The sequence below is a fragment of the Poecile atricapillus genome, chromosome 29 (genome assembly GCF_030490865.1).
Source record: "Poecile atricapillus isolate bPoeAtr1 chromosome 29, bPoeAtr1.hap1, whole genome shotgun sequence".
Classification (NCBI taxonomy): domain Eukaryota; kingdom Metazoa; phylum Chordata; class Aves; order Passeriformes; family Paridae; genus Poecile; species Poecile atricapillus.
The window spans coordinates 4206135-4226273 of NC_081277.1; the positions used below are offsets into that span (position 1 = coordinate 4206135).

Sequence of the window (20139 nt, forward strand, 5' to 3'; positions counted from 1 at the left end):
CCCAGTCAAATCCCCTGGTCAGGTGTTCCAGGCAGGGATCCTGGACAGGATTCCCAGGCAGGGAAGGATTCTTGGAATCCTGGGAATGGATCCCGGACGGGAATCCCGGGAATGGATCCCAGACAGGGATCCCGGGAATGGATCCCGGACAGGTCCCGGGAATAGATCCCGGACAGGAATCCCGGGAATGGATCCCGGACAGGTCCCAGGAATGGATCCTGGATGGGAATCCAGGGAATGGATCCCAGACAGGTCCCGGGAATGGATCCCCGACAGGTCCCGGGAATGGATCCTGGACAAGCTGAACTGGGATTGGCCAAACTGGGCTGAGCTGAGCCAAACTGGGATGGGTAAAACCAGGCTGAGCTGAGCTGGGTTAAACCAAGCTGGGCTGAGCCAAACTGGGTTGAGCTGAGCCCGGTGAACTGGGCTGAACTGGGCTGAACTGGGCTGATCCAAACCGGGTTGAGCTGAGCCCGGTGAACTGGGCTGAACTGGGCTGAGCCAAACCGGGTTGAGCTGAGCCCGGTTAACTGGGCTGAACTGGGCTGAATCGGGCTGAGCCAAACCAGAACGCTCCAAACTGGGCTGAACTGGGCTGAGCCCAACCAGAACACTCCAAACTGGGCTGAACCCAACCAGGACACTACAAACTGGGCTGAACTGGGCTGAGCCCAACCAGAACACTCCGAACTGGGCTGAGCCCAACCAGAACGCTCCAAACTGGGCTGAACTGGGCTGAACTGGTTCTGGATCGGGCCCAAACCCAGCCAAGCTGGGCTGAGCTTGGTTGAGCCAACTGGTTCCAGTTAGACCCAACTGGTTCCGAGCCGATCTGAGCCGAGCGGTTCCGATCTGACCCGATCCGATCAGAGCGGTTCCGATCTGACCCGAGCGGTTCCGATCTGACCCGATCCGATCAGAGCAGTTCCGATCTGACCCGAGCGGTTCCGATCTGACCCGAGCGGTTCCGATCTGACCCGATCCGATCAGAGCGGTTCCGATCTGACCCGAGCGGTTCCGATCTGACCCGATCGGATCAGAGCAGTTCCGATCTGAGCCGAGCGGTTCCGATCTGACCCGATCCGGTCAGAGCAGTTCCGATCTGACCCGAGCGGTTCCGATCTGACCCGATCCGATCAGAGCAGTTCCGATCTGACCCGATCCGATCAGAGCGGTTCCGATCTGACCCGAGCGGTTCCGATCTGACCCGAGCCGAGCAGTTCTGATCTGACCCGAGCGGTTCCGATCTGACCCGAGCCGAGCCGTTCCGATCTGACCCGATCCGATCAGAGCAGTTCCGATCTGACCCGAGCCGTTCCGATCTGACCCGATCCGATCAGAGCAGTTCCGATCTGACCCGAGCGGTTCCGATCTGACCCGATCCGATCAGAGCAGTTCCGATCTGACCCGAGCCGTTCCGATCTGACCCGAGCCGACCCGAGCGGTTCCGATCTGACCCGACCCGACCCGCGCCCCCCTCCCCTGAGGGGCGCCCGTGACGTCACGGGCGGGGCGGGGCCCCGCGGAGCCGCGCGGCGCGCTCCCGCCGCCGCCCCTCACGGCCGCTCCCGCCTCCCGCGCCCCGGCCGGGCCCCCCCCGCGCCCCCCGCCCCGCTCCGCCGCCTCCTTCCACCGCCCCGCCCGGGCTCCCGCCCCGTTCCACCGCCTCCCGCCGCTCACCGCCCCGGCCGGGCCCCCCCCGGACCCCCCGCCCCTCACGGCCGCCTCCCTCCCCGCCGCCGCCGCCGCCGCCGCCGCCGCCGCCGCCGCCGCCGCGCCCTGAGGTGAGTGCGGGCCCCCCCCTGCCCCGCCCCGCCTCGGTATTGTTGTGGCGGAGCCGCGGGGGCGGGAGGAGGAGGGGGAGGCGCTTTGTTCCTGCCGGTACCGGGGATCGCCACCGGCTCCCCCCGCCGCCCGTGGATGGGGTGGGGGGGCCGGAATCCCCCTCACGGCCGCTCGGATCTGTCGGTGCACCGGGAACCCCCCCCGGTACCGGGATCGGGGGGTGCACGGGGGCGTGTGGGGACCCCCGGGAAGGGCGGGCAGCGTGGTGGGGACCCTGGGGTGGCAGCGTCGTGGGGACCGCGGGTGGCACCCCCGGCCCCTCAGGCCACTCGCGGGTGTCCAGCGCTGAACTTGGGGACCGCGGGGACACCGGCCTGTCCCCGCTTCGGGGGGACCCCGGTTTTGACCAGGGCACCCCGGCTTTGCCCAGGACACCCCGATGGTGCTCGGGACACCCCGGGCACGGCCGTGGCCTGTGGCACCCTCGCTGTGCTTTTGTCCCTGTGGCCGTGCCTGTTGCACCCCGGCTGTGCCTGTTGAGCCCCAGCCGTGCCCGCGGCAGCTTGGCCATTGCTGTGGCACCCTGCCTGTGCCCAGGGCACCCCGGATTGGCCTGTGGCACCCCGGATTTACCTCTGGCACCCCAGATTTATCTGTGGCACCCCGGATTTATCTGTGGCACCCCAGATTTACCTCTGGCACCCCGGATTTATCTGTGGCACCCCAGATTCATCTGTGGCACCCCAGATTTACCTCTGGCACCCCCGATTTATCTGTGGCACCCCAGATTCATCTGTGGCACCCCAGATTTATCTGTGGCACCCCAGATTTACCTCTGGCACCCCGGATTCATCTGTGGCACCCCAGATTTACCTCTGGCACCCCCGATTTATCTGTGGCAGCCCAGATTCATCTGTGGCAGCCCAGATTTACCTCCTGTGCCCCCGGCTGTGCCCATGGCACCCCCATCTTTGCCTGTGGGACCCTGACTCTCCCTGTGACACCTCAGCGGTGTCCCCGGCACCCTGTTGTGCCCTGGCTGTGCTCGTGGCACCCCGTTTTTTCCCCTGGCACCCCGGATGTGGCCATCACACCCCAGCTGTGCCCATCACACCCCAGATGTTTCCGTGGCACCCCAGATGTGCCCGTGGCACCCCAGATGTTTCCGTGGCACCCCAGATGTGCCCGTGGCACTCCAGATGTGCCCATGGCACCCCAGATGTTCCCGTGGTACCCCAGATGTGCCCATCACACCCCAGATGTGCCCATCACACCCCAGATGTTCCCCTGACACCCCAGATGTTTCCGTGGCACCCCAGATGTGCCCATCACACCCCAGATGTGCCCATCACACCCCAGATGTTCCCGTGGCACCCCAGATGTGCCCGTGGCACCCCAGATGTTCCCATGGTACCCCAGATGTGCCCGTAGCACCCCAGATGTTCCCATGGTACCCCAGATGTGCCCGTGGCACCCCAGATGTTTCCGTGGCACCCCAGATGTTCCCGTGGCACCCCAGCACACTCCAGATGTTCCCGTGACACCCCAGCTGTGCCCATCACACCCCAGATGTTCCCGTGACACCCCAGATGTTCCCGTGGCACCCCATCACACCCCAGATGTTCCCGTGACACCCCAGATGTTCCCCTGGCACCCCAGATGTTCCCGTGACACCCCAGATGTTCCCCTGGCACCCCAGATGTTCCCGTGACACCCCAGATGTTCGCCGGGCACCCCAGATGTTCCCGTCACACCCCAGCTGTGCCCGTGCCACCCTCACCCCGCCCCAGGAAGCCCGGCTGGGGTGTCCCCCATTCCCACAGCCCTTCCCGGCCCCCCACCCTCCCGGAAATCCTTCCCGAGCCGTCACTGGGGGCCCCCCCGAGCCCCCCCAACTTCCTGCTTCCCTCCGGGCAGGGCAGAACAATTCCCAGCCGCATCCTGCCCGGCCCGGGGCACCGGGGGCGGGAGGAGCACGCCGGGGGCACCCCCGGGGCATCCCGGGCAGGACGTGGAGGGGAGGGGGAGGTTGGAAACGGCCGGGTCCCGTTTCCTGCTCCGGAGGGACCGTGGGGAGGGGAGGGGGAGCAGGTTCGGGGCATCCCGGGCAGGGGGAGGTTGGAAACGGCCGGGTCTCGTTTCCTGCTCCGTGGGGAGAAGAGGCGAGCAGGCTCGGGGCACCCCCGGGGCATCCCGGGCAGGGGGAGGTTGGAAACGGCCGGGTCCCGTTTCCTGCTCCGTGGGGAGAAGGGGGGACAGGCTCGGGGCACCCCCGGGGCATCCCGGGCAGGGGGAGGTTGGAAACGGCCGGGTCTCGTTTCCTGCTCCGTGGGGAGAGAAGGGGGGAGCAGGCTCGGGGTGCCCCCGGGGCGCCCCCGAACTCGTGACAGCGCTGCCTCAATGCCGCCTTGTCCCCTCGCCGCCCGCCTGACGCCGCCGCTGCCCCGCGGCGCTGACCGGGCCACGGTGTGGCCGTGTCACCCCCCAGGGACCCCGCGCTGTCCCCCCCGGGCCGGCGCCATGGCCCTCGCCGCGCTGCTGGCCCTCGTCACCGCTGCCACCAGCGCCGCTGCCACCCCCGGGGTGTCGTGGAGTGCTGTGCCCAGGAGGACTGTCCCCTACGCCGGTGAGTGCCACAGCGGGGTTCGGGGGGGTTGGTTGTGTCCCTTGTCACGGTGGGGTGACACGGTGGTGGTGGCTGTTGTCACCCTGTCTATGTCGGCGCTGTGGGGTGGGTGTCCCCAAAACTGGGGTCTGTGGGGACACATGGGGGACGTGCAGGGATGGTGCTCTGGGTGGCCAGTCCTGTGCTGGTGCCTGGGGGACACTGCCCTGTGCTGTGTCCCCTGTGCCATCCCTGTGACATGTCCCCATCCCTGTGCCGTGTCCCCTGTCCCATCCCTGTCCCCTGTCCCCATCCCTGTGCTGTGTCCCTTGTCCTATCCCTCCTCCACATCCCCTGTGCCCCCGCCCTGCCACCACCCTGTCCCATCCCTGTGCCGTGTCCCTTGTCCCATCCCTCGGCCGTTTCCTGTCCCCACACCCTGCCATCATCCTGTCCCTGTCCCTTTGCTGTGCCATCCCTCTGCCACTGTCCCCCTGCCCTGCCAGCACCCCGGGATTCTGTCCCTGTCCTGTGCCAGCAGCCTGTGTCCCTGCCCTGTGCTGTCACCCTGTGTCCCCGTGCTGTGCCAGCTCCAGTGGCCCTGTCCCTGTGCCATGCCCTGTGTCCCCATGCCGTGTCACATTCCCCTGTCGCGTGCCAGTGTCCCCTGTCCCCGTGCCATCTGCTATGCCACTGTCCCTGTGCAGTGTCCCTTGTCCCCACGCCCAGGACCCTCAGCCATGCCACTGTCCCTGTGCAGTGTCCCTTGTCCCCCACCCTCAGCAGTGCCACTGTCCCTGTGCAGTGTCCCTTGTCCCCACACCCAGGACCCTCAGCCATTCCACTGTCCCTGTGCAGTGTCCCTTGTCCCCCACCCTCAGCAGTGCCACTGTCCCTGTGCAGTGTCCCTTGTCCCCCACCCTCAGCAGTGCCACTGTCCCTGTGCAGTGTCCCTTGTCCCCCACCCTGTCCCCCACCCTCAGCCATTCCACTGTCCCCGTGCAGTGTCCCTTGTCCCCCACCCTCAGCCATTCCACTGTCCCCGTGCAGTGTCCCTTGTCCCCACACCCTGTCCCCCACCCTCAGCCATTCCACTGTCCCTGTGCAGTGTCCCTTGTCCCCCACCCTCAGCCATTCCACTGTCCCTGTGCAGTGTCCCTTGTCCCCACGCCCAGGACCCTCAGCCATTCCACTGTCCCTGTGCAGTGTCCCTTGTCCCCACGCCCTGTCCCCCACCCCCGGCCGTGTCACTGTCCCGGTGCCGCCCCCGTGCCGTGCCAGCCCGGTGTCCCTGTCCCCGCCCGGGCGCTGCCTCTGTCCCGTCAATGGTTCCTTTCTGCGGGGCCCGGGGGTGGCCGGGGGGCGCGGGGGGGGCGCGGGGTCCCTGCAAAGGCCACTGTGTTCACCCGGCCCCGCCGGTGACAAAGGGACCTTTGTGTGCCACGGGGCCGGGGGGCTCCGGGGGGGTCCGGCGGGGGCGGGGGTGCACGGGGGTCCCTGTCCTGGGTCCCTGTGTCCCCACAGAGCTGTGGGGGCCCAGCCCAGTGTCCCAGTGTCCCTGTCCCCACAGAGCTGTAGGGTCCCAGCCTGGTGTCCCTGTGTTCCTGTCCCCACAGAGCTGTGGGGAGGTCCCAGCCCGGTGTCCCTGTCCCCACAGAGCTGTGGGGTCCCAGCCTGGTGTCCCTGTGTCCCTGTCCCCACAGAGCTGTGGGGTCCCAGCCTGGTGTCCCTGTGTCCCTGTCCCCACAGAGCTGTAGGGGTGTCCCATCCTGGTGTCCCCACAGAGCTGTGGGGGTGTCCCATCCTGGTGTCCCCACAGAGCTGTGGGGTCCCATCCCGGTGTCCCTGTCCCCACAGAGCTGTGGGTGGGGTCTGGCAGGGGTGGGTGATGCTGTGGGGTCCCAGCCCAGTGTCCCCACAGAGCTGTGGGGGTGTCCCATCCCGGTGTCCCTGTCCCCACAGAGCTGTGGGGGTGTCCCATCCCGGTGTCCCCACAGAGCTGTGGGGGTGTCCCAGCTCGGTGTCCCTGTCCCCACAGAGCTGTGGGTGGGGTCTGGCAGGGGTGGGTGATGCTGTGGGGTCCCAGCTCGGTGTCCCTGTCCCCACAGAGCTGTGGGGGTGTCCCAGCCCGGTGTCCCCACAGAGCTGTGGGGGTGTCCCATCCCGGTGTCCCTGTCCCCACAGAGCTGCAGGACACTGCCAAGCGCTTCTCCCAGGGCGGGGTGTCTCACTACGTGACGCTGACGCTGGACGAGGCCGAGGCGCTGCTCTACGTGGGCGCCCGCGAGGCCGTGTTCGCCCTGGCCACCGGCACCGTGGAGCTCAAGGCGGCGGTGAGACCCCGGGACACCCCAAAAACGGGCGGGGATTTGGGTGGGGGGTGACACCCCAGCCCCTGACCCCTCTGCCACCCCCAGATCTCCTGGCAGGCGCCCCTGGAGAAGAAAGCGGAGTGCGTGCAGAAGGGCAAGAACAACCAGGTGGGTGCTGGGTGCTGGGGGGTGGGACACTGCCAGCCCCAGTGTCCCTGTCACCCTGTGTGCCTGTGCTGTCACCCTATGTGCCTGTGCTGTCACCCTGTGTCCCTGTCACCCTGTGTGCCTGTGCTGTCACCCTGTGTCCCTGTCACCCTGTGTCCCTGTCACCCTGTGTGCCTGTGCTGTCACCCTGTGTCCCTGTCACCCTGTGTCCCTGTCACCCTGTGTGCCTGTGCTGTCACCCTGTGTGCCTGTGCTGTCACCCTGTGTCCCTGTCACCCTGTGTACCTGTCACCCTGTGTGCCTGTGCTGTCACCCTGTGTCCCTGTCACCCTGTGTGCCTGTGCTGTCACCCTGTGTCCCTGTCACCCTGTGTGCCTGTGCTGTCACCCTGTGTGCCTGTGCTGTCACCCTGTGTCCCTGTCACCCTGTGTGCCTGTGCTGTCACCCTGTGTCCCTGTCACCCTGTGTGCCTGTGCTGTCACCCTGTGTCCCTGTCACCCTGTGTGCCTGTGCTGTCACCCTGTGTCCCTGTGCTGTCACCCTGTGTCCCTGTCACCCTGTGTGCCTGTGCTGTCACCCTGTGTCCCTGTGCTGTCACCCTGTGTCCCTGTCACCCTGTGTGCCTGTGCTGTCACCCTGTGTCCCTGTCACCCTGTGTGCCTGTGCTGTCACCCTGTGTCCTCGTGCTGTCACCCTGTGTCCCTGTCACCCTGTGTGCCTGTGCTGTCACCCTGTGTCCCTGTGCTGTCACCCTGTGTGCCTGTTCTGTCACCCTGTGTGCCTGTGCTGTCACCCTCTGTCCCTGTGCCATTCCAGCTCCAGTGTCCCTGTCCCTGTGCTGTCACCCTGTGTCCCTGTCACCCTGCATGCCTGTGCTTTCACCCTGTGTGCCTGTGCTGTCACCCTGTGTCCCTGTCACCCTGTGTGCCTGTCACCCTGTGTGCCTGTGCTGTCACCCTGTGTCCTCGTGCTGTCACCCTGTGTCTCTGCCTGTGTCCCTGTGCTGTCACCCTGTGTCCCTGTGCTATCACCCTGTGTCCCTGTGCTGTGTTTCCCTGTCCCCATGCGATGGCAGTGTCCCCTGTCCCGTGCCACTGTCCCCATGCCATGTCCCCTGTCCCGTGCCAGTGTCCCCATGCCATGTCCCCTGTCCCCATGTGGTGCCAGTGTCCCCTGTCCCATGCCAGTGTCCCCACACCGTGTCCCCATGCCCTGTGCTGTGCCATTAATGTCCCCTGTGTCCCCTCCCAGACCGACTGTTTCAACTACGTGCGCTTCCTGCAGAGCTACAACAGCTCTCACCTGTACGCCTGCGGCACCTACGCCTTCCAGCCCAAGTGCACCTACATCGTGAGTGGGGGTCCCCAGAGCCCAGGGGACCCCAGGGCCCCCCTGCAGGGTGGCCTTGTCCCCAGGGCTGGCATTTAGGGGTGTCCCTGTACACGTGGGGTGGGGTTTGTGTGCGTGAGGGAGGGTTTGGGGTGTCTGCTGTGCACTTGGGGTGTCCCAGGTGGGACATTTTGGAGGGGTTCCTGTCCCCAGGGTGGTCCAGGGGTGTCTCTGTCCCCAGGATGGGTCATCCAGGGGTGTCCCTGTCCCCAGGTGGGACATTTTGGAGGGGTTCCTGTCCCCAGGGTGGCCCAGGGGTGTCCCTGTCCCCAGGATGGGTCATCCAGGGATGTCCCTGTCCTCAGAGTGGTCCAAGGATGTCCCTGTCCCCAGGATGGGTCATCCAGGGATGTCCCTGTCCCCAGGGTGGATCATCCAGGGATGTCCCTGTCCCCAGGATGGGTCATCCAGGGGTGTCCCTGTCCTCAGAGTGGTTCAGGTGTGTCCCTGTCCCCAGGGTGGTCCAGGGCTGTCCCTGTCCCCAGGATGGGTCATCCAGAGATGTCCCTGTCCCCAGAATGGACCATCCAGGGGTGTCCCTGTCCCCAGGATGGGTCATCCAGGGGTGTCCCTGTCCCCAGGGTGATCCAAGGATGTCTCTGTCCCCATGATGGGTCATCCAGGGGTGTCCCTGTCCCCAGAGTGGTTCAGGGGTGTCCCTGTCCCCAGGATGGGTCATCCAGGGCTGTCCCTGTCCCCAGGAGCAGCATTTAGTGGTGTCTCTGTCCCCAGGATGGGTCATCCAGGGGTGTCCCTGTCCCAAGGGTGATCCAAGGATGTCCCTGTCTCCTCGATGGCTCCTCCAGGGCTGTCCCTGTCTCCTCGAGGGCTGTCCCTGTCCCCAGGAGGGTCACTCAGGGCTGTCCCTGTCCCCAGGAGGGTCACTCAGGGCTGTCCCTGTCCCCAGGAGGGTCACTCAGGGGGTGTCCCTGTCCCCAGGAGGGTCACTCAGGGGGTGTCCCTGTCCCCAGGAGGGTCACTCAGGGGGTGTCCCTGTCCCCAAGAGGGTCACTCAGGGGGTGTCCCTGTGCCTGGGGCCTGTCTGGCAGGGGGGGGATCTGACTCAGGACCCCCCACCCTCCCTGTGCCCCCCAGGAGCTCTCCGGCTTCACCCTGGACCCGGTGGCATTCGAGGACGGCAAAGGCAAATGTCCCTACGACCCCACCAAGGGCCACACCGGCCTCATCGTGGGTAGGTGACACCTCTGGGGACACGGGGGATGTCCCCAACACCTGCCACCCCCCCTAAAACCCCTCCCTCACAGACGGGGAGCTCTACTCCGCCACCTTCAACAACTTCCTGGGCACGGAGCCCGTCATCCTGCGCAACCTGGGCCAGCACTACTCCATGAAAACAGAGTACCTGACCTCCTGGCTGAACGGTGGGACACGGGGACACGGGGAGGGGACACGGGGAGGGGACACGGGGACACCGGGACACGGGGACACCGGGACACGGGGAGGGGACACGGCAGGGACACGGGGAGGGGACACGGCAGGGACACGGGGAGGGGACACGGGGGACACTGGTGACACCGGGACACGGGGGGACACGGGGGGACACAGGGAGGGGACACGGGGGGACACCGGTGACACCGGGACACGGGGAGGGGACACGGGGACAGCGGTGACACCGGGACACGGGGACACGGCAGGGACACGGGGAGGGGACACGGGGGGACACCGGTGACACCGGGACACGGGGAGGGGACACGGGGACAGCGGTGACACCGGGACACGGGGAGGGGACACGGGGGACAGCGGTGACACCGGGACACGGGGAGGGGACACAGGGGACAGCAGGACACGGGGGGACACCGGTGACACTGGGACACGGGGAGGGGACACGGGGGACAGCGGAGACATCGGGACACGGGGAGGGGACACAGGGGACAGCAGGACACGGGGGGACACCAGGACACAGGGGGACAGCAGTGACACAGGGACACAGGGGGACAGCGGTGACACAGGGGACACTGGTGACACAGGGGACACTGGTGACACAGGGGGACACTGGTGACACCGGTGACACAGGTGATACCGGTGACACCATGCCTCCACAGAGCCCCACTTCGTGGCGTCCGCCTTCGTTCCGGAGAGCGCGGGCAGCGGCAGCGGTGACGATGACAAGGTGTACTTCTTCTTCAGCGAGCGCGCCGTCGAGTACGACTGCTACGCTGAGCAGGTGGTGGCACGCGTGGCACGGGTCTGCAAGGTATGGGGACACTGGGGACACCTGGGGACAGATGGGGATACCTGGGGATACCTGAGATACACCTGGGGACACCTGGGGACACCTGGGGACACACCTGGGGACACCTGGGGACACCTGGGGACATCAGGCTGGCTTGGGTTTGGGTTTGGGTTTGGGTTTGGGTTCCAGTTTGGGTTTGGGTTTGGGTTTGGGTTTGGGTTTGGGTTTGGGTTCCAGTTTGGGTTTGGGTTCCAGTTTGGGTTCCAGTTTGGGTTTGGGTTCCAGTTTGAGTTCCAGTTTGGGTTTGGGTTCCAGTTTGGGTTCCAGTTTGGGTTCCAGTTTGGGTTCCAGTTTGGGTTCCAGTTTGGGTTTGGGTTCCAGTTTGGGTTCCAGTTTGGGTTTGGGTTCCAGTTTGGGTTCCAGTTTGGGTTCCAGTTTGGGTTTGGGTTCCAGTTTGGGTTCCAGTTTGGGTTCCAGTTTGGGTTCCAGTTTGGGTTTGGGTTCCAGTTTGGGTTCCAGTTTGGGTTTGGGTTCCAGTTTGGGTTCCAGTTTGGGTTCCAGTTTGGGTTCCAGTTTGGGTTTGGGTTCCAGTTTGGGTTCCAGTCTGGGATTTGGTTTGGGTTTGGGTTCCAGTTTGGGTTTGGGTTCCAGTTTGGGTTCCAGTTTGGTTCCAGTTTGGGTTCCAGTTTGGGTTTGGGTTCCAGTTTGGTTCCAGTTTGGGTTCCAGTTTGGGTTTGGGTTCCAGTTTGGTTCCAGTTTGGGTTCCAGTTTGGGTTTGGGTTCCAGTTTGGGTTTGGGTTCCAGTTTGGGTTCCAGTTTGGGTTCCAGTTTGGTTCCAGTTTGGGTTTGGGTTCCAGTTTGGGTTTGGGTTCCAGTTTGGTTCCAGTTTGGTTCCAGTTTGGTTCCAGTTTGGGTCTGGGCAGTGCTGGTGGCGCTCAAGCCGAGCACAGCAGGGGCTGGGTGTGTAATTAATGTGCTCTCATTAATATTTCTGGTATTATCATCATGAGATTAGTGCATATCTATTAACATTTCCATTCCCATGTTCATATTATCATGATATTAATTTAATTCTATTAATATTGTCATTATTATTGTCATGAAATTAATTGAATTCTATTAATATTGTCATTATTATTATCATGACATTAAGATATTTCTACTAATATTTTCATTATTGTTATCATTATGAGATTAATACACTTCTATTAATATCTCCATTATTTTTATAATCATCGCAAAATTAATCTATTCCTGCTAATATTTCCATTATTATCATCATCAAACTAACGAGTTTATACTAATATTTCCATTATTATCACTGTGAAATTAATGCATTTTGGTTAATCATTCCATTATTACATTCCATTAATAATTATTCCATTTTTCATGATTATCATTAATTTTTTTGCATGTGACATAAAACGATCATCATGAAACCAAAGCGTTTTTACTAATTCTCTTAATATGTTAATCATCATCATCATCATTAATTAATTATCATAGCATTTCTCACAGGTGATACGTAATGATACAAAAGTCATTTTATATTTATTGAGTTTTTTTAGGTTTTTAAAATTGTTGTGTCATTATTAGACTGTAACACATTGGGGTGTGACCATGGTGGCTGTGTCCCTGTGCCCATGGTGGCCTTGTCCTGGTGACCATGGTGGCCCTGTCCTGGTGCCCTTGGTGGCCTTGTCCTGGTGACCATGGTGGCCTTGTCCTGGTGCCCTTGGTGGCCTTGTCCTGGTGCCCTTGGTGGCCTTGTCCCAGTGCCCTTGGTGGCCCTGTCCTGGTGACCATGGTGGCCTTGTCCTGGTGACCATGGTCACCATGGTGGCCTTGTCCTGGTGTTCATGGTGGCCTTGGCCTGGTGACCACGGTGGCCCTGTCCTGGTGCCCTTGGTGGCCTTGTCCTGGTGACCATGGTGGCCCTGTCCTGGTGACCATGGTGGCCTTGTCCTGGTGCCCTTGGTGGCCTTGTCCTGGTGACCATGGTGGCCTTGTCCCAGTGCCCTTGGTGGCCGTGTCACTGTGCCCTTGGTGTCCCTGTCCCGGTCCCCCCAGTGTCCCTGTCTCGGTGTGAAGTGCTGTCCCTGTCCCTGTCCCCACGCTGTCCCTGTCCCTACCCTGTCCCTGTCCCTGTCCCTGTCCCTGTCCCCACACTGTCCCTGTCCCTGTCCTGGTCCCCACGGTGTTCCTGTCCCCGTCCCTGTCCCCACCCTGTCCCTGTCCCTGTCCCTGTCCCCACCCTGTCCCCGTCCCCACGCTGTCCCTGTCCCCATCCCCGTCCCCACGCTGTCCGTGTCCCCGCAGGGTGACGTTGGCGGCGCGCGGACGCTGCAGAAGAAGTGGACGTCGTTCCTGAAGGCGCGGTTGTTGTGCTCGGCCCCCGAGCAGCAGCTGCACTTCAACCGCCTGCAGGCCGTGTTCACCCTGCCCGGCGCGCGCTGGCAGGACACCGCCTTCTTCGGCGTCTTCCGCGCCCGCTGGTGGGTGCTGGCCCGGCCCTGGGGCTCTGCTGGCCACGGTGGCCGTGTCACTGGCTGTGGTGGCCATGGTGGCCATGTCATTGTGTCTGTGCTGGCCCGGCCCTGGGGCTCTGCTGGCCACGGTGGCCGTGTCACTGGCTGTGGTGGCCGTGGTGGCCATGTCACTGTGTCTGTGATAGCTGTGTCACTGTGTCTGTGCTGGCCCGGCCCTGGGGCTCTGCTGGCCACGGTGGCCGTGTCACTGTGTCTGTGGTGGCCGTGGTGGCCATGTCCCTGTGCCCGTGGTGCCCATGTCCCAGTGCCCATGGTGGCCACGTCCTGATGCCCACGACACCCATGTCCCAGTGCCCATGGTGCCCATGTCCCAGTGCCCATGGTGGCCATGTCCCTGTGCCCATGGTGGCCATGTCCCAGTGCCCATGGTGGCCATGTCCCAGTGCCCATGGTGGCCACGGTGCCCATGTCCCAGTGCCCACGGTGGCCATGGTGCCCATGTCCCAGTGCCCATGGTGGCCATGGTGGCCATGTCCCAGTGCCCATGGTGGCCATGTCCCTGTGCCCATGGTGGCCATGGTGCCCGTGTCCCGGTGCCCATGGTGGCCACGGTGCCCATGTCCCATGCCCACGGTGCCCACAGTGCCCATGTCCCGTGCCCACGGTGCCCATGTCCCTGTACCCACGGTGCCCGTGTCCCGGTGCCCACGGTGGCCATGGTGCCCGTGTCCCTATGTCCCAGTGCCCATGGTGGCCACGGTGCCCGTGTCCCGGTGCCCATGTCCCTGTGCCCATGTCCCTGTGTCCCGGTGCCCATGGTGGCCACGGTGCCCGTGTCCCGGTGCCCATGGTGGCCACGGTGCCCATGTCCCATGCCCACGGTGCCCATGGTGCCCATGTCCCGTGCCCACGGTGCCCATGTCCCTGTACCCACGGTGCCTGTGTCACGGTGCCCACGGTGCCCACGGTGCCCGTGTCCCTATGTCCCAGTGCCCATGGTGGCCACGGTGCCCATGGTGGCCATGGTGCCCGTGTCCCAGTGCCCACGGTGGCCACAGTGCCCGTGTCCCGGTGCCCGCTGACCGGCTCTCCCGCTGTGCCCGCAGGGGTGACGTGGACGTCTCTGCCATCTGCCGCTACCACATCCTGGAGGTGCGCAAAGCCTTCGAGGGGCCCTACAAGGAGTACCGGGAGCAGGCGCAGAAATGGGGCCGCTACTCGGGCGAGGTGCCCAGCCCACGGCCCGGCGCGGTGAGAGCCCAGAGCCACCCCGGGGTCTGCTGTGGGGCTGGAGGGGTTCCCTGGGGGGCTGGGATCTGTCCATGGGGCTGGAGGTGTTCTCTGGGGGGTTGGGATCTGTCCATGGGGCTGGAGGTGATCTCTGGGGGGCTGGGATCTGTCCATGGGGCTGGAGGTGTTCTCTGGGGGGTTGGGATCTGTCCATGGGGCTGGAGGGGTTCTCTGAGGGGTTGGGATCCATCCCTGGGGCTGGAGGTGTTCTCTGAGGGGTTGGGATCTGTCCATGGGGCTGGAGGTGTTCTCTGAGGGGTTGGGATCCATCCCTGGGGCTGGAGGGGTTCTCTGGGGGCTTGGGATCTGTCCATGGGGCTGGAGGGCTTCTCTGGGGGGTTGGGATCTGTCCATGGGGCTGGAGGTGATCTCTGAGGGGTTGGGATCCATCTGTGGGGCTGGAGGTGATCTCTGGGGGGTTGGGATCTGTCCATGGGGCTGGAGGTGATCTCTGGGGGGTTGGGATCTGTCCATGGGGCTGGTGGTGATCTCTGGGGGATTGGGATCCATCTGTGGGGCTGGAGGTGATCCCTGGGGGGTTGGGATCTGTCCATGTGGCTGGTGGTGATCTCTGGGATCCATCCCTGGGGCTGGAGGTGATCTCTGGGATCCATCCCTGGGGCTGGAGGTGATCTCTGAGGGGTTGGGATCCATCCCTGGGGCTGGAGGTGATCTCTGGGATCCACCTGTGGGACTGGAGGTGATCTCTGAGGGGTTGGGATCCATCTGTGCCCTCCTAAGAGGATCTGGGATCCCGTGTGCCTTCCTGAGATGATTCAGGATCCAGCAGTACCCCTGGAGATGATTTGGGATCCAGCTGTGATGATTTGGGATCCAGCTGTGATGATTTGGGATCCAGCTGGGATGATTTGGGATCCAGCTGGGATGATTTGTGATGATTTGTGCTGATTTATGATGATTTATGATGATTTGTGCTGATTTCTGATGATTTGTGCTGATTTTTTCCGCAGTGCATCACGGACTGGCACCGTCAGAACGGCTTTGGCAGCTCTCTGGAGCTGCCTGACAACACCCTGAACTTCGCCAAGAAGCACCCGCTGATGGACGAGGCCGTGGCCCCGCAGCGAGGCCGGCCCCTGCTCCTCAAGAAGGATTCCAACTTCACCCAGATGGTGGTGGATCGTGTGGCTGGGCTGGACGGGAACACCTACGAGGTGCTCTTCATCGGGACAGGTAGGGACAGGAATGGGGACACTGATGGGGACACCTACGAGGTGCTCTTCATCGGGACAGGTAGGGACGGGGATGGGGACAGGGGACAGGGATGGGGACAGGGGGACAGGGGACAGGGAACACCTACGAGGTGCTCTTCATCGGGACAGGTAGGGACAGGGACAGGGGACACTGATGGGAACACCTACGAGGTGCTCTTCATCGGGACAGGTAGGGACAGGAATGGGGACAGGGACAGGGGACAGTGATGGGGACACCTACGAGGTGCTCTTCATCAGGACAGGTAGGGACGGGGACGGGGGACAGGGGAGAGGGGGACAGGGACAGGAATGGGGACAGGGGACAGGGGGACACCTACAAGGTGCTCTTCATCCGGACAGGTAGGGACGGGGACAGGGATAAGGACAGGCACAGAGGGACAGGGACAAAGGGGACAGGAACAGGGGACAGGAACAGAGGGACAGGGTACAGAGGGGTACAGGGGACAAAGGGGACAGGGACAGGGTACAGGGGGTCAGGGCACAGAGGGACAGGCACAGAGGGACAGGGGACAAAGGGGACAGGGACAGAGGGACAGGAACAGAGGACAGGGCACAGAGGGATGTGACAGAGGGACAGGGATGGGGGGGACAGGGCACAGAGGGACAGGGACAGGGGACAGGAACAGAGGACAGGGACAGGGGACAGGACACCAGGGGCCAGCCCCAGCGTGCCCCATCCCCGAGCACCCTCCGTGTCCCCGCAGGTGACGGCTGGGTGCACAAGGCGCTGGATTTGGGCTCCCACACGCACCTGGTGGAGGAGCTGCAGGTGTTCGAGCCCGCACAGCCCGTGGAGAGCCTGGCGCTGGCTGCCACCAAGGTGAGCCTGGCAGGGATGGCAGTGTCACCATGGTGTCACCGCGGTGTCACCAGCAGTGTCACCTCAGCGCTGTCCCCTCCCTCCCTCCCTCCCCTGGCAGAAGCTGCTGTTCGCCGGCTCCCGGCTGCAGCTGGCCCAGCTGCCCCTGGCAGAGTGCGGGCGCTACCAGAGCTGCAGCGACTGCGTGCTGGCACGGGACCCCTACTGCGCCTGGAGCCGCAACCGCAGCGCCTGCGTCCGCAGCGACGGCCACAACGGGTACCGGGACACCGGGGACACCAGCTGGGGACACCGGGGACACCGGGGACACCGGGGACACCAGCTGGGGACACTGGGGACACCGGGGACACCAGCTGGGGACACTGGGGACACCAGCTGGGGACAGCAACTGGGGACAGCAACTGGGGACAGCAACCGGGGACACCAGCTGGGGACACTGGGGACACCGGGGACACCAGCTGGGGACACCGGGGACACCGGGGACACCGGGGACACCAGCTGGGGACACTGGGGACACCGGGGACACCAGCTGGGGACACCGGGGACACCGGGGACACCAGCTGGGGACACTGGGGACACCGGGGACACCAGCTGGGGACACCGGGGACACCGGGGACACCAGCTGGGGACACCGGGGACACCGGGGACACCAGCTGGGGACACCGGGGACAGCGGGGACACCAGCTGGGGACAGCAACTGGGGACACCAGCTGGGGACAGCAACTGGGGACACTGGGGACACCAGCTGGGGACAGCAACCGGGGACACTGGGGACAGCAACTGGGGACACTGGGGACACTGGGGACACTGGGGACACTGGGGATACTGGGGACAGTGCTGGGGACACCGGGGACACCGGGGACACCAGCTGGGGACACTGGGGACACCGGGGACAGCAACTGGGGACACTGGGGACAGCAACTGGGGACAGCACTGGGGACACTGGGGACAGCACTGGGGACAGCAGCTGGGGACACTGGGGACACTGGGGACAGCACTGGGGACACTGGGGACAGCGGGGACACCAGCTGGGGACACCAGCTGGGGACAGCACCAGGGACACTGGGGACACTGGGGACACTGGGGACAGCACTGGGGACACCGGGGACAGCACTGGGGACACTGGGGACAGCACCGGGGACACCAGCTGGGGACAGCACTGGGGACACCGGGGACACCGGGGACAGCACTGGGGACACCGGGAATTTGGGGTGTCAGTGCAGGGTCCCCAGGGTGATAATTCGGGGTGTCTGTGCAGGGTCCCAGGGTGATAATTCGGGGTGTCCCTGCAGGGTCCCAGGGTGGGATCAGGGGTCCCTGGGGGTCCCTGGGGAGGGGACACCACGAGCCCCCCCTCACTGTGTCCTCCCCCCCAGGTCCCACCTGGTGCAGGACGTGCTGAGCTCCGACACCAGCGCCTGCTCCGTGCCACAGGTGGCCAAGCAAGGTGAGACCCCACGGCTGGCACACGGTGTCCCCGTGCCACCCCATGGATCCCACCCCATGGATCCCACCCCATGGATCCCATCCACCCCATGGATTCCATCCCATCCCATGGATCCCATCCCATGGATCCCACCCCATGGATCCCATTCATCCCATGCCACCCCATGGATCCCATCCCATCCCATGGATCCCATCCCATGGATCCCATCCCATGGATCCCATCCCATCCCATGGATCCCATCCCATGGATCCCATCCCATGGATCCCATCCCATGGATCCCATCCCATGGATCTCATCCCACCCCATCCCATGGAACCCATCCCATGGATCCCATCCCATGGATCCCATCCATCCCACAGATCCCATCACACCTAATGGATCCCATCCCATGGATCCCACCCCATCCCTTGGATCCATTGGATCCCACCCCACGGATCCCCCCACTCACCCCTCCCCTCCCTGTCCCCTCAGGTCCCCTCACTCCCAAGAACGTGTCGGTGGTGGCGGGCACCGACCTGGTCCTGACGTGTCGCCTGGGCTCCAACCTGGCCCGCGCCCTCTGGACCTTCGATGGCCGTGCCCTGGCGGCCGAGCAGGTTCTGGTTCTGGGCGAGTCGCGGCTGCGGGCGCTGGTGGTGCCGGCGGCGGGGGCCCAGCACAGCGGCACGTACCGCTGCCTGGCCGAGGAGCAGGGCGCCCTGCTGCCGGCCCAGGAGTACCGCGTGGCGGTTCTGCCCGGCCCCGGCGCGCCGCTGGAGACGCGGGCGCCGCTGGAGAGCCTGGGCGCCGTCTGGGTGCTGGCCGTGTGCCTGGGCGCCCTGTGCCTGCTGCTGCTGCTGGCCGTGCTGTCCCTCTGGCGCCGGCTGCGCCACGAGCTGGGCAAAGCCACCAAAGCCATCGAGAGCACCCTGGTGTACCCCATCGAGCTGCCCAAAGAGCCGCCCAGCCCTCGCTTCGCCTCCAGCGCCGCCTCCGACTCGGACGAGAAGCTCTGGGACCCCTCCAGTTATTACTACTCGGACGGATCGCTCAAGATCGTGCCCGGCCACGCCAGCACCGCCGGCGGCGCCTGCTGCCGCAACGGCGGCCCCGGGGCCGGCTCGCCGCCCGCCGCCATCCCCGGGCAGCCGCTGCATTCGCCCACCCGCATCCACCTGGGCCCCCTGCGCGGCTCGGCCTCCAACGGCTACATCCGGCTGGCGCTGGGCGCCGAGGAGCGGCCGGCGTGCGCCGAGCTGGCCGAGGAGCTGCGCAGGAAGCTGCAGCAGCGCCAAACCCTGCCCGACTCCAACCCCGAGGAGTCGTCGGTGTGAGCAGAGCCCGGCTCGGCGCCGGGAGAGCCGAGGGACGCCTGGAACCGGGACCGGGATGGGATTGGCACTGGGGACAGGATTGGCACCCAGCACCCAGCACCAGGACGGGATTGGCACCCTGCACTGGGGACAGGATTGGCACCCTGGCACTGGGGACAGGATTGGCACCCAGCACCCAGCACCGGGACGGGATTGGCACCCTGCCACCGGCACCCTGGCACCGGCACCCTGGACAGGATTGGCACCTGGCACTGGGGAAAGGATTGTCACCTGGCACTGGGGACAGGATTGGCACCCCTGTGCCCACCTTGGGGACAAGATTGTCACCCCAGCATCTGCCCTGGGGACAGCGGTGTCACCCCTGTGCCCACCTTGGGGACAGGACTGTCACCCTGCCACCGGTGTCTGCCTTGGGGGTGAGTCACCCACCCTTGGGGACAGGATGGTGGCTTTGGTACCTGCCCTGTGGGGACAGGGCTGTCACCCTGGCCCTGTCCCCTCCCTGGGAACACCACTGTCACCCAGGGCCGTGTCACCGCTGTCACCCGGGGCCGTGCCACCACTGTCACCTGGGGCCGTGCCACCACTGTCACCCGGGGCCATGCCACCTGGGGCCGTGCCACCGTGTCACCCAGGGCTGTGTCACCGTGTCACCTGGGGCTGTGCCACCCGGGTCTGTGCCACCACTGTCACCTGGGGCCATGTCACCCGGGGCCGTGCCACCGCTGTCACCACGGGGTCCTGGTCACCACCCCCGCCTTCGGTACCGTGTCCCCCTGGAGGGACAGACTTGGGGACACCCCCGGGCCGCCCGGGCCGGTGCCCTCGGGACGTTTTTTTGGGCTGATTTCGGGTTTTTTCTTCCTGACAACTTTTCTATCTCCACCCCCCTCCCCCTCCGTGTCCCCTCCCTCCCCGCCTGTCCCCCCCTGCACGCCCCCTCCCCTTTTGTATAACCCCCCCAGTGTAATTTATTTGTTACCGAAATATATTTATTTGCTGTAAATACGTGAGTATTTTTATATTAATAATAAAACGACTTCAAAAAAAAAAAAACAAAAAAAACCCGACAAATCTCGGATTTATTTT

General features: G+C 64.3%; 1 protein-coding gene and 1 long non-coding RNA gene across 6 annotated transcripts; one reads left to right on the forward strand and one right to left on the reverse strand.

The window, feature by feature from the left end:
- The first annotated feature begins 1730 nt into the window (after window positions 1–1730).
- On the forward strand, window positions 1731–19165 carry SEMA4C (semaphorin 4C). 5 transcript variants are annotated; one of them, XM_058859486.1, is made up of 15 exons: window positions 1731–1787; window positions 4277–4414; window positions 6578–6726; window positions 6811–6873; window positions 8125–8223; window positions 9358–9454; window positions 9528–9644; window positions 10326–10477; window positions 12776–12951; window positions 14052–14196; window positions 15207–15429; window positions 16175–16290; window positions 16391–16548; window positions 17667–17737; window positions 18209–19165. In XM_058859486.1, the coding sequence occupies exons 2-15, from the start codon at window positions 4309–4311 to the stop codon at window positions 19048–19050; spliced, it is 2514 nt and encodes an 837-aa protein (XP_058715469.1). In that variant the 5' UTR covers window positions 1731–1787; window positions 4277–4308; the 3' UTR covers window positions 19051–19165. The 5 variants fall into 5 exon arrangements, with proteins under 5 accessions (XP_058715469.1, XP_058715470.1, XP_058715471.1 ...); XM_058859487.1 differs by lacking the exon at window positions 1731–1787 and adding an exon at window positions 1873–1992; XM_058859488.1 differs by lacking the exon at window positions 1731–1787 and adding an exon at window positions 3688–3816.
- On the reverse strand, window positions 19162–19961 carry LOC131589748 (uncharacterized). The gene is made up of 3 exons (XR_009279838.1): window positions 19759–19961; window positions 19296–19619; window positions 19162–19193 (listed from the first exon to the last, which is right to left on the reverse strand). It is a non-coding gene; the product is annotated as an uncharacterized LOC131589748 (long non-coding RNA).
- Between the last annotated feature and the right edge of the window lie 178 nt (window positions 19962–20139).